The sequence below is a fragment of the Rhyacophila brunnea genome, unplaced genomic scaffold, assembly GCF_057557595.1.
Source record: "Rhyacophila brunnea isolate RB1 unplaced genomic scaffold, BYU_Rbru_1.0 scaffold_4, whole genome shotgun sequence".
NCBI lineage: Eukaryota > Metazoa > Arthropoda > Insecta > Trichoptera > Rhyacophilidae > Rhyacophila > Rhyacophila brunnea.
The window spans coordinates 54,420,028-54,434,970 of NW_028233068.1; the positions used below are offsets into that span (position 1 = coordinate 54,420,028).

Sequence of the window (14,943 nt, forward strand, 5' to 3'; positions counted from 1 at the left end):
TGAACTCTATCACATCACAAACCTTTGTCTGCTTCCTTACCCACTTATTCCTCTTTCTGTCCTTTCGCGTTATGCCCAGTATGCACCCCTCCATACCACGTTGTGCTATACTAAGTTTCTGGATCTCTCTTTTACTTAGGGTCCATGTTTCACACGCAAATGTGATAACGAGAAGCACACACTGGTTTGAACACTTTGCGCTTTAGGCACAGTGGAAGGTTACTTTTGAAGACACTATTCAGGCCACAGCACTCCAGCCTAGCTTTACTCTGCGAACAATTTCATCATATATAAATCCATCTATAGACACTTGTTGTCCCAGATAGATGTAGTGAACATGTATGGTTGAATATATTTTTAATTAATGAAAAAATCATCTTTTCTAAATGTATTAGATTGGTGAGAAATGAAGGTTACTTTAATAAGGGTTATCTAAATGGAGGAAATTGTTGCTTCGTGTTGCCGTTATACTAGTTATATAATAAAATTTATTTGTTAAAGGAATACGAAAATTTTCGGATACGCAGTGCTGCCGCCCCAAAGGAAATATAATATTCAGTGTGGCGCACGATTCGCGGGCGAGGGGAGGGGTGGAATCCTTCAGACGCCGTTCAGCCGCCACCGCGGTAGGTCGCGCCGCGCGAGTTCCGCGACATCCCCCGAAACCATCCTGCCGAACACGAGTCATACGCGAGTGCAAAGTGCGAGCAACACACCGAAACAACATGGCGAGGTGAAACCAAGATGGACGCGGACGACGTCGGGCCGCGCCGCCGCGACGTCATCGTCGCACCCGAGCGCGAGGGCCTCACCGTCATAGTCGCCCCGGACCAAGACAAGCTCTCCGAGGCGGGCTCCGATGAGCTGCTGGGCGGCGCGTTACGCCTGGAGCCCGCCTACCAGACCCTCACAGCCGTCAACGGGAGACTCACGCCGCCGGGGTTCGACGCGGCCTCTTCTTACGCCACCCTGACCCCGCTCCTGCCGCTGCCTCCGATATCCACCGTCAGCGACAAGTTCGCTTACCATGGCGGACCAGGAGGGTCGTTTACAGTTATTCAAAACAATCAGTGTCTCAACCTCGGGTCACCCTATTTACCTTCGATGGGTCTATCTCCCGGAGGATACGGCTCTCCGGGACTGGCCAGAAGTCCTCTGAGTCCTCCAGGATACAGTCAAGGCGGTTTGAGTCCACACAAGAGTCTCTCCCCGGCTTCTTACGATTCAGCGTATCAACGAGAGCTTGGAGGAAGACGATCACCCTTAAGTCCTTTATCAGGATCATTACATTCTCCTCCCCCAACTAGTCCTCAAATACAGCCTCCTTTATTACCTTCCCCTTCACCTCCGCCTCCTATGAGTCCGCAGCCTATGCTCGGCAAGCAATTGTTAAATACTTCAAACACATCCATAACGGATGGCGAAGAGATCAACACTAAAGACTTAGCGCAAAGAATCAGTGCAGAATTGAAACGTTATAGTATACCTCAGGCGATATTTGCACAGAGGGTCCTTTGCAGATCTCAAGGTACGCTGTCGGACCTTCTGAGGAACCCCAAGCCGTGGTCTAAGCTCAAATCGGGGAGAGAAACGTTTAGGAGAATGTGGAAGTGGCTCCAAGAACCTGAATTTCAAAGAATGTCTGCCTTGAGGCTAGCAGGTTAGTGAAAAAGTGGTTTTGAATACTAATTACGCTAAAATATTATTGGTATTTAATGTGAATAATTATCTATTCAATTATTTTGTACAACTGTCGTTACTTAAACCATTGGAAATTTATAAAATGAAGGCTTTGACGGTGTCGCGATTATTTTCGTTAATTTAAACGAATAATATATTTATTTAGATTCATTTTAATTATAACAAACAAACTCAGGCGCTGTTTTTCTAAGAAATGACCAAATTAATCGTAAGAAAAATCCGGCAATAATAATGATTTATTAAAAAAACAACAGATTATTAAAACAATAATACACATAATTTATTAATTACTTAAATACAAATAGGGATTTCAAAAGCTCGCTCGTGAGTCAAAAAAACTATACAAAGAAAACTTTTAATCGCGAAAGCTATGTTATGTATAACGTAGCTTAATGAATGATTAATATAGAACGCATATAATTAAAAAAAAAATACACGTGGCATTTAAATTAATTGACATTCTTACCATATATTTTAAAATTTAATTCTTTATTTTGATCCAGGTTTATTCAGTTTTATAAATGACCCGGATGCGTGAAGCACTAAAAGTTATGCAAGTTCCTTTTTGGCCATATAAAAGTACTGCGAAGTAGTACAATATTGAATTACTCACTCATTATTTTTTATAACTGGTGAACACGTATGTATTCAAATAGTTACTGCAGGTTTTAATAAACGATTAATGCATACTATCGAATAGCGTTCATATTGGTGTCTAAATATATACATCTGGTTATTAAGAATAGCCTTTTAACTAAGTTGGTTGTAATCAATTTGTTATAATTAGGCTCCATAATGTATGAACATACACATTATTATAGCTATATATTGGTAAACTCACTCAGATTTACAATACCATAATTTTAAAAGCGTTTCCATATATTTCTGAATGGCTAGTCAATTCTATAAGTGAGGATAATTATTAGATTCTATTGAATTGATCGAAATTAACTATAATTATGTATCTAATGTCTTATGATTATATTATGTAGAAATATATTTGGAAAAAATATGATTATGACGTCATCTTTTCATCTACTCATTTAAATTGTACGTAAATTTTGTTATCGGTTCATACAAAAATATTTCCTATTTAATAATTAGCATGGCCATCCATCTACAGAGATACAGTTAACAGTGCCCATCTAAGCTAATGAAACATAATACTATCATGATAGTTACGTGTATAATATCTAAGCTATATTATTATATCGACGGGTTAGGCAACAGATATTTTATGTTTGGTTCTTCACTTAGAAATTCACTTAGATAATATCATAGATAAAACTTTAGACTGATTCGTTGGTACCTATATTATGCTGTAAAATAGTGTATGTTTAAATAAGAGTATTTGAGAAACGATATTTAATTCATAATATACATCTATGTATAATTATTAAGTAATCTATTTGTGTTATTCAAATTCGACTTTCTCAAAACACACAAAACTGGTAATATTCCGTAAACGGACCTTTCGATATTAATTATATTATTTACCTTAAATTAAAATTGCTCATTACAACTAGCCTACTACTAAGGATGAGTAGTAATAACTGATCTCCAGAGTCCTAAGAACTAAGAAAACAAATCAATGAACTTTATGATAATAGCATTATAGCTATGAATTAAATTTAACAAATAATGGATATTATTCTAATTGGAAAATATATTGAGGCGAACGATCTTGAAATATTAGGTATACTCACTAATTATATTGAAATTATTAAGTACGTTGTTAGTAGGCACATTATATATTATGAATGTTTTTATTTTTTATTTAGTAAGTTTGTTGAAACCATAATTCACGGAATTATATTTAGCCATGATTCACCCTAATTGAAAAAAAAGATAACTCACTCTTTACTATTTTAATAGTTCCTTCACCCCAGTGCGTGGTCGTGATACACATGGGGTCCGCGATTTTTTCCTGACAACCCCATTTTACAAACTGATATCGGAGTATGTACCTATCCGCCGAACGTAGGTACCATTGGTGACATGGAACGACCCTATGTAACTTGGGGTGTTCATATGTAAAACTATTTTTGTATAAGGACATTTTTGTGAATAATAATATCTCAGTGATAACGTATCCCGTATACTATTATATATACATTAATATTAATATTGAAACTTTTATATTTAGAAACCACTAGCTCCTAGTGAGAGAGTTTTGATTAGTAATATAAAAGAATAATTCAATAATTTGCTTAGTTAATTTTATTCATGTATAAAATAAATAGTACGTAAGGCTCTAGGCTTTCATCTGGGGGTTTTGAGTTCGATTTTTGATATAAAAATTAATTTATGGGAGTTTATCAAATTATGGGTGTTTGTGATTGTTTCACTTATATTACCAAGGAGATGCCTTCATCCAGTAGTGGATCAACTCCGGCTGATGATGAAGACTACTATAATGTTTAACTACACTACTCTCATTGGGACCCATGGCTTGTTGTGGTGCTAGAAAATAATATAATGTATATTCTTATTCTTTCTTCTTTGGCCATATCCGCCCCTTAATTGGAGCATATGGACACCACACGGCGCCTCCAAGAATCCTTGTCGCTTGCCAGTCTTCTTGCTTCGTTCCAGGTCAAACCAGCATATCATAGCTCCACCGTATATACTATATATATATATATATATATATATATATATATAGTTAAAACTCTCTTGAGGCATCCGTTTCATATCGTTGAAGCAGGTTCAACGTCGTTTTTTCACGTTCAAAACGACGAGAGGTGACGTAGTCCACTTTTTCGAAGTCATCCATAGACTGAAACCGCATATGGTTTTACACAGTACGCCATACAAAATGTATGACTTCTGTTAATGGAAATATATTTTCACATGGTATATGAATGTATAGTAGTGGTGAATGGTAGAGGTAGGCTGCGAAGATATGACATAAATAATGCACACTAAATTTTGCCAGACATTAATTTTCATTGAACTAATAATACAGATTGCAGTTGGGCAGGTTTTAATTCAATTTTAAAAACTAATCTACGCCATCTGCAATTTGAATTCATAGTTGAATGAAAAAAAATGACTGATAAAGTTTAGTGTGCATTATTTATATCAGATCTCCACAGCCTACCTTCACTCTTCGCCATTGGACTAAAAAGTATAAAGTCATATCCTATACCCAGTATGTATTCTTGTTCATTCCATTATTATCGGTTGCTTTAAGTTTTCGTACGGTGCCATGACTTGATGCCGTACACTAAGAGGCCATCCATGGACTGAAACCGTATGCCATACTAAACTTATGATTTCTGTGCATGTAAATATATTTTCATAAAGTATAATATTATAAGAATCTGATCGTATCCGTTTATACCATACACTTATACTTAAAAACTTAATAAACACATATTTTCATGAACAGAAATCATAAGTTTAGTATGGCACACGGTTCTAAACCGCATACGGGTTCAGTCCATGGATGGCCCTTAAAGCACCTTCAGAATGAAAGCATTAAACAGGTAGCATTTGGTTTTTAAAATATGAATCGTAATGAGTTTTTGAATATTATTATCCTTCGTAATATTACAACAGGCAATGTGGCCCAATGACAATAGAGTAGAGAAATAGTCTTACAGTAGTAGTAGAAGTCAAAAAATCAACTGGACAATGTGGGCCGTATCTGCATAATATGTCAGAAAGACTATTATAATATGAACGGAATATAATATTATGGTACACAGTTTTTGAATCGTACACCCGTCTCACACTTGAGCAAATACGAAGTGCGATTGCGCACGCGCCGAACATCTGTCCCGCGGAACTACTAGTAACGACACCTGTTATGTATTGTTGTAATTTATACATACAGGGCTTTCACCAAAATGGTGAATCATTTTACAAAAAACAATTATATTATTGTTTTTCATTTGTATCTATTTTAAATAATATGCAAAGATAACGATAACGAGATATATTTAAAGAATTGAAATAAATAGTTCAAAGTTATCACTTTTTGTAACTATTTTAAATAACTAGATGTATAACACGTCATATTGTGATGTTAAACAAGTAATAAAAGTATTAAATAATATAAAATGCATGCATTATTTTGTTTACGGTGTAAGAATTTTAACTTATTAATATGTAACTCTAATCATATCGTCACACACAACACTATGTCAATGTTACCAACTGCCTTTGACAAAAATATGTCAGATAAGGTAAGAAAATAAACTAGTTGACAGAAAAAAATGCTAGATTTTCTCAACATAAAAACGTCTAGAAGCCAGCATTTCAAAAAAATATGTCACATTATGATGATTGTTAATAGGAATAAAGGTTGTAGAAAAAACTTGTTCCTAACTAAAATGTCATATCATTTTATTGGTAAGATATAAAATACAAAAGACCACCATATTTATTTAAAACAAATCCGGTTTAATACACACTCAAGTATTTTACATTTTTTAAGTTATTTACCGTGTAGAAAACGCTAAATTTAGCGCAATATGCCAAATGCGTATTGTAATTTTAGATGCCTATACTGATGTATATGTGTCGCTAGATTTCAAAATCAGCCAAGTCCATAATATATGAGTAGGAGAAAAACAGCCTTTTGTTTTCTCAAATACACAGTCACAAGGGTGAAAGTTTATATTATTTCGAGTATAGAATATTTAAAATTAATAAATTCCACATTTTGATAATGCAGAAATGTTAAAAAGCAGTAGTTCTTCAGCAATTCACAAAAAAGTAAAAATTACCTAAAGGTGGACTTGGCTGATTTTGAAATGTAGCAACACATATAGGTACATATCTTAAAGCACTACAAAAACGTACCTTTTATGGTGATATTTAAAAACATAAAGCGGCAAAAATTAAATTTCGCACGGGATATCAGTCACGGTTCTTTGCTACCCCACACCCCTGATACAAGCCAAAGATTAAATCTAAATTTGATTCATAACATAAGCAGATGGTTTAAGACCATGGTCGGATAGTTTTATTCTAATTTAATGGAATGTGTTTTTAATTGCCCGGGTAGGTTTTAGAGGTATAAACATAGTTACAATATCGGAGGAAATGTACGAAGACGGCATGGAGGTTGTATTTTATGAGGTTTTGTCACGCGATACGAAATTTTGGCCAGTGGTTGTACCTCCTTCCTACTCACGCATTTTGATAAAGAAAAATACAAAAAAATAATATTGCGTTTTTACCTAATCTTGAAGATACAAAGAAAACCATATACATATTATTATTCTTAACAATGTTCAGAAGAATACATATATTTTTGAAGTTCTACTTCTTTAGGCGCGTTTGGAAAATCAGATCAGAGTGTATTTTTGGCGTGTGACATCTAACACATATTTTTTTTTCACACAAAAAAAACACTCGATGGGATTCGAACTGACGATTGTTCGGTTATCAGCCGAACGCAATACCTTTACGCTACAGTATGATACTGCAATCGTGACGATTATACAGTATAATATTATAGTTAAGAATTGTTCCGTTGCCTAGGCAGCGAATGTATTATTGTTGGCCATTTGCAATTCCTTACGTAAACAAACGATTAAACTTTTCAGTGATAGTTGGTATTTTAAAAACAAAAACAACGAGAAACCATTATATAATTTAGTAATATAAGTTAAAGTGTATAGAAATAAACCAACGGCGTTCCAATAAGCGGACCTTTTTCTTGAGTGTGTAATTTAACAAAATAATTAACAGCTAATCAAAGAATCTAGTTTATCACAAGTTTTGTTTTTGTTTTGTTACGCTAAAGAAGCATAACTTCTAACGCTCGTACATAATAACACACACCGATTTTTTTTATTTCTTTAAAAAATTCTTCTTTTCATGCTGTCTTCTATCAAATATTGATGAACACCAAATTGTAGTACCTACATCGCTCTATCCTGACCTCGACTAAACGCCTTGAACACAGAGGTACTTACGGATATTACCTAACGAAGAGAATCTCCATTTTACTCTACCTTTCCCTGAATTATGAGTTGTAATCATGTTTCTGGTTGCAGAAAATATAGTTTAACTCTGTTCTGCATTTTGCGGTAGTTATAAATAAGTTCTCTTAACTTATGAGCGAATCCTTAACTCTACTTATTATTGGTGTGATCAAGCCTCTACTTTCATCATACGCCGATACAGTCTCATTTCGAAAGCATTCAGTCATCTGATTGTCTGTTTCCTTAACATGTTTAAAAACAAATATAAAATAATTACAAGATAAAAAGAACTTTTTATATAAGTAAGTACAACGTTTTTAAATTTTCTGTTGAATTATATAAACTTGACTTGCTAGCATAAACGATCAAAAAAATTTGTACTCGATAGAAATAATACTGAAATGTCATTTTGATTTCCATAGTAACGCACGTATATATTAATAATTTAGTTGCTAGGAAGGACCCCAGACCCCTTAGCAATCAATAATAGTGGATTGGATTACGGATTTATTCCGAAATATCTATTCATACAAAACAGAATTAACTGAAAATTAATTCAATTCTACTTAAAGATGGCTAAAAGTATTTAAAAAAATGCATTGGCATCGTGTTCTGATATATTATAAAAGTTTAAAATGTTTATCTAGTCGGGAAGTTAGTTAAAAATTGATTGCAAGATTTGTACCGGACAAACAAGAATACCAGCTAATAAAAACGTTCTAATAAGCATATACCTACTTTTTAATATATCACCATTGGCTTTGGTTAGTAATTATTTTGATGAAGATCTCCCTCAGCTCCTTACACCCCAAAAAACTAAATAATTAGTCAATCTGCATAGTAATTTTTCGGACGGTTCTGTAGTCATTATATGCCTATTGGTGACCGCATTTGTGTGGTAGTTATTCATTCTCCAAGTGACACTGCATTTATAGTTAAGTATTTATTAATTCCCAGTGGAAGTATTAACGTAGCGTACAACGAGAAAGTATAAAAATAATATAATATTAATTAGCAAAACATTACGCTCGTGTTTACAATAAATACAAAATAATATGATACTTATAAGAATTTAATAATAATCTACAATGTATATGTATATCTATATCATTATTCAGAAAAAAACATAAAATGAAATAGGTATAATAAACAACAAATATTACTGAATATTATTGAATATATTACCTTCCCCAAGCAGTGCATTTATAAATCGTACAGTGTTTCCAATAAGCGAAATCGTACAGTGTGTCTCATTATCCTAGCGCGGAGGTACAGTTGGAAGTGAAAAAAATGATTATGATAATATTGACACCGTAGATAAGTAGTTGAACATATTAATATACGTCAATGTTATATTATCTAAGTATTGGATCACACACGTTAGTCATTATTCTGACTAAAAGTGGTAATTTAAAACTTATTTCTAATTCGATCATTTGCTTTGTATCTATACACGCATGGGGCGATGTAGCCAAAATGTTGAACAGTTCTATGCATATACTACCATTTTAATTATTTTCATATAAAATTTATATCTTCTTTTGGCGCGTTTTTGAAAACAGATCAGAGTGTATTTTTGGCGTGTGACGAAGTTGCGCGCGCCAATGTAACACGTTTGGCGTGTGACAGAAGTTGCGCGCGTCGATGCAACACATAATAATTTATTATTATGATTATATTCATTTCGGTCTCAGGAGTACAAGCGCATGCGCCATTTAGTTAGTCGTTCAATACAACCAAGTGAACAGCACGTGTTGTAAACATAACTTTACTAATATTATGTTATAATAAATAATATATATGTTTATAAACAAATTTCTGGAGACTAACATTCTACACTGTTAATTTATATTCATAAAACTTTATTTATATTGGAGTGTATATTTATTTTTCATTGTAAAGATTGTGTATCAAGATTTTAGGCTATATTTATGTAAGTATTATTTATGAGTAAAATTATATATTAGTCAATAAATAAATTTTGTGAATGTTGAGTTGGTAAATAATTCAAAAAATATATTAAAATTTGTTTTTTTATTAATTCATCATGGGCACTTCTGAATCGATTATAACCGCTGTATGGCAAATATGAGTTTTGGTCCAATACAATAATTAAATTACAATTATCATATGCTACATGAGACACAGTTGAATCGCGTACGTTTTCATCAAACTAATCCACTGTAATATTAATAGACTCAGGTAACGGCTTATTTTGTTTTGTTACGCCAAATAAGTATAACTTCTAACGCGGGTACTAAGTACATACACCGATTTATTTTAATCAAATCGTATTTTTTTCTAACGCTAAAACAGACATCGAGGTCCAATAACCCTACATATTTAATAGAAAAATGGTGATAAATTAGTAGCAATGAAACAATTACAGAAACGGCAAGTCTTGGAGAAAATCACATAAAATCTATAGTAACCTCACCGAAATTGAACCCGAAACTCCTGGTGTGAGAAGCCAGTGCCTTACGCATTTGACTAAGAGGGTTGCCTAGATGTTTGTCATGTTTTACATGTCATATAGCGGCATAAGAGAAATCATATTCCATCCGTTATAAATTATGTTGTAGCATGAGAAACAGCGACATCAATAAATATAAAATTATTGGTCCTAAATCCTAATTCAATTCTTGTACGAAAAAAATAGTACCACGCAATTGGAAATAGAAAGTTCAGAACTCTGTCTGGAAGACAAATAAGAACAAATTGATAAGCATTACTGTATACAAAATAGTATAACATAGTGATCACTGTCTATGTGTATTATTATTTTTTTTATTTACCTTCTTCTAATAGGCAGACATCGCCACTGGCAATTGTATTGCGTAGTTTATGGTTCTATGTAATATTTAGCCACCTTTATACCCATATATATAATATGTATATAATGTATCCATTTACAGTTCTCTCTCCGTAATCCACCACCCCAAAAACCAGACAAGTTTCAAATTAATAAAAGCGGCGGATTATAGTATATGCATACAAAATAAGGTATTTCGTAAATATGGTTTTTTTTTTGTACTAGCAAATTACAGTTTTATTTATAATCAAAATCAAGTATTTACTAAATTATACATATTTATAAACTAAGTTTATTAACTAAATATTAAACAGTAAATCACTTGACACAACCAGTTGTTCAGTGAGGCAGATATTCTTGAATGGCTTAGGATTCCTGGCTTTCCCTATGACCAAAAGCTTAATTTTGTGTGTCCCGGTTGCATTGGAGCACTGCATAATTTTATTGTGATGTGGTCCTTGGGCACTTTCCTCCCTGGTAAATTACTGTCTTCGCGATGAATGATCATTATACCATATAATCTTTATGATTGCAGTAACATATCGTGGCGTAAAGGCAGTGCGTTCGGCTGATAACCGAACAATCGGTGGTTCGAATCCAATTGAGTGCGTTTTTTTTCGTATGAAAAAATAAATTATGTGTTACATGTCACACGCCAAAAATACACTCTGATCTGATTTCCCAAACGCGACAAAATAAGTATAACTTCGAAACAATTTTGACCTATGCGTGATTCAAACCCGTGAAAGCGGATACTCTACCATGTTTGTTGGAGGCGCATAGATCGAATTAAAGAAAAGCGTAATATAACTGGGTAAAAAAACATGAAAAGGAGCCCGATTCAAAAGTCCGGATGAAAAGCTGCTTTCCCCGCGCCGCACTTCCACCTCCTCTCCTCTTTATCGAGTTGAGGCGAGAGCGCGAGGTCGCCAGATATTGATTGGTCGAGACTGGCGAATGCTGTCTACCACTTCCCCACGTGCTCTCGCTTTATTTACTTGTAAATCGATTTAAATTTTGGCGCCATACTATGGAGATGACAGCATGGTTGTCTTTGAGTATATTCTTATACAATGTTTATTTATCTTGTACAAAGATTATTAAGTCTACCACAGAACTACATACACATTCCGCCAAAAATTTATAAAATTGTATACAAACCTTTGCCTCTACAAAAAAAAAATATTTCGCTTCTAAACCGAGCATTTTTGCTTACACAAGGTAAAGGCTATATTAACAGAGTTTTACAAGGGATGATTATTAATCCCAACACATTGGGATGAGACACACATTGAGGACAAAAAACATTACTTATGCATTTTTATTTGACCAACCTACTCTACCAACCCGACTATTATAGGAAATTCAATTCATTTCATTTTTTTAAAACATATTTTGGACATTACAAATTATAAGTTTAAGACGTTCACAACATGACAGAACGTACACAAATGCACTTGAATAAACAATTATTTCAAAATTAAATCCACGTCAAATAATACATAATATTATGTATAATTTGAACAACGTAACAATTTACGCGCTTGAATCAAAACAATACTAAAAAATAAAGAACATCGCTAAACAAAACTTGATGAAAATTTACATGAAATACATCAATAAATTACGTATATATTTTTTTCCACTACTAATTTACTGTGTATGACTGTGAAACTTAAACGGTAATTACGAATTATTAAAGACAGATAAAAACAAACGCATTTTTAAAGCCGGTGCCGGGCGTGAATGTTATGTCTCGTGAGTAGAGCTTCTGATTTCTCGACTTTTTCAATTCTAGAGAATTCCCGAATTCAAGAATATTTGATTCACAAGAATCCGAGATTGGTTTATTGATTTCTCGAGATCTAGATTCTTCAGGTTTTTTTCCCGTACAGAATTTCTAGAACCTCTCCTGCACCGAAACACGTGTCCTGACAAATTTCACAAATTCCTTTTCATATCGATCCCGAGATTTTTTTGTTTAGCCCTCATGGCCTAATTTTTTTACCGGAAAATTTAACAAATTATTTCTCAAGAATTCTCGCATCATCTTTTTTCATAATTTCTCGAGAAATCACGATCTTACCGCTACTTATGAGCGAAAAAATATCTTTTATATTCATTAAAATATAAAGTTGATTAGTATGATTTCTTATTAAGGTAAGTAAAGAAGTTTATTATTATCATTAGTCATTGAATGTAATTTAAGGTCGATTCCACCATTGAGTTTAACTGTAATTTTTAATACTAACGTATTGCAGAGCTCCAACGTCATAACATGGCCGTGAAATCAACGTTAAACAAATGAGTTGCAAAATCGATTTTGAATACATAATAGCACTTCCCTTATCGTGCACATGGCTCGTAAATCGATAAGTAGTGAGTACTCAAGTAAGCAAGTAAGTACTTACTTTCAAAACAAAATGACTCATATCCCAAATTATAACAATACGTTAAACTAATTAGCAGTTGTATTAGTCGGTATGTAGTACTTAAATCGTATCTTCGACTTTTGTTAGGTACTCAATTTATTCACTTTTCTTAAATTATTATTTATGTCTTGTGAATATATAAATTAAACTTATATTCGAATATATACTAAAATTCTAAATTATAATTACATACTATAAATTCTAATTTAAAACCAATTTATAAATAGGTACCTACATTTAATGAAACGGATATAGATAATATAAAACCGTTAAAATAATTGAGGAGCTTTGAAGGAAGGAAGAATATATTGAGGTTTTTAAGCCGTATTAGAAATATTTTGGCAAGCATTTGTTATTATTAAGGGATCGGGTTATTTGCTATATCGAATTCAGCGTCTCAAAAATTCGTCATAAAGAGGCTGAATATTTAGTGAAAAATATTTGATGAAACCAATTAAAAAAGTTCAATTGCTTTTGGTTTATTGGCTCGTTAAAAACTTCCTCATTAGTTATGTGATTAATCCAGGAAATTGCCATTGTATGCCAAATACAGCCCAGTCTTGGCAATTCGTTTAACGTCCAGGCTACTACTCCGTAATCCACTATGAATCTAATGTAGCACATCACCCTCCACCGAGTACACATACTTACGACACGATTGCATAAGAGCTGTTTTACTTTTCAGATTTGCTTTTTGTCATAGTAATTCTGATCGTGATATTATCATAACGTGCGTTCCAATCTTCTTGTAGAGAGCAACCAAAGTATTTCACACGATCGGTTTTCTCTGCTGGCGTGTCCTTAATGATTTAATTCAAATAAAGTCATGTTTTTCTTACAGCAATCTTATAGGAAAAACGCGATGACGTTATAGTGACGACATTTAATTATTTCCGGGGTTGCCGTTAAAATCTACGGAAAAAACGATAATTAATGAATCATCCATAATAAAAACTAGAAAATTTTAATGGAACACGTTCAATATAGACATTGTCACCTAACTAACTAACAAATTAATGTGAGGATGATGTCAAAAACTTAAAAGTGGTATTAGTACATTAATTATTTTCTAAGAGAACTTTGGGACATTTTCGATAATTTCTGTGTGGTCCTGATCATTATAACATTTTATGGATTATGGAATGGATACATAATATGTAGATAGGTACCTACATAGTTTTATAATATTATTTTACTGACAATTTTCCATGACTTAGTCTGCTTGAAATACGACAGATATACATAATGAAGAAGAAAAACTCATATTATTTTGAAATTTAAATAAATTAAAGTCTACTCTAAGCCTACTAAACTGGTAGCAATAATGTAATCTGTAAACTCTACAAGTTTTATCAATATTGGTCCAGTAATATTTGAGTTATAAGTTATAACCGAACAAACTGAATTACCCCAATGATTTCTGCTGGTATATTTTTCTACTTGAAAATATTGACAAATTTATTTAAAAAAGATCAATTTAGTTGGTTTATATCATATTAAAATATTCCATATTTAAATTTACATTGATAATCAAGAAGGTACCTAATTTTACAAAAAAATATTTTTGAGACTCACGTACGTGTAAAGATTATTATAATATTGTCTTTGCCATACAAATGTATATCAAATACGAAAGTTTTTTTATAAACAAGTCGTATTAATTATACTAAAAACTGTTTGTTTAAGTATAACTTTATTGTTAAACTCTTTCCTTGTAAGTATATCCGCATGACATTCAAAAGCGTGCGTTTCCCCACGCGGCCGGTCGCTTCCCTCCCGTGCTCTGTGGCGTTTATCGACCGCTGGGAAAGCGTGTTCCGTTTTAGCGCTCGAAGCGACTCTTCCGAGAGCAACAACTCGAATAATTGATTTCCCAACAAACAGCTGGAAAGTGAGCGCGCTCGATTTTTGCACCACTCTCTTGTGCACTGAAAACGCACCAATCGAAGACCGCAATAAGGTTAGGTCACGCAAATTTAACCCTGCCTTAGATCAAGGCAGACACAGACCTTTATTTTAGCAATAAAGCACTGAAGTATTATTTAGAATCAAGCCT

The 14,943-nt window shown here is 33.3% G+C and overlaps 1 protein-coding gene across 1 annotated transcript in view; it reads left to right on the forward strand.

The window, feature by feature from the left end:
• Positions 1 to 742: 742 nt before the first annotated feature.
• onecut (homeobox protein onecut) overlaps positions 743 to 14,943 on the forward strand; it is a 29,379-nt gene continuing 15,178 nt past the window's right edge. Inside the window, exons 1-2 of the mRNA XM_085954496.1 lie at positions 743 to 1,070; positions 1,191 to 1,660. Of these exons, the coding sequence (XP_085810622.1) occupies positions 745 to 1,070; positions 1,191 to 1,660 (796 nt within the window). The 5' untranslated portion in view covers positions 743 to 744. The remainder of the gene's footprint in view (positions 1,071 to 1,190; positions 1,661 to 14,943) is intronic.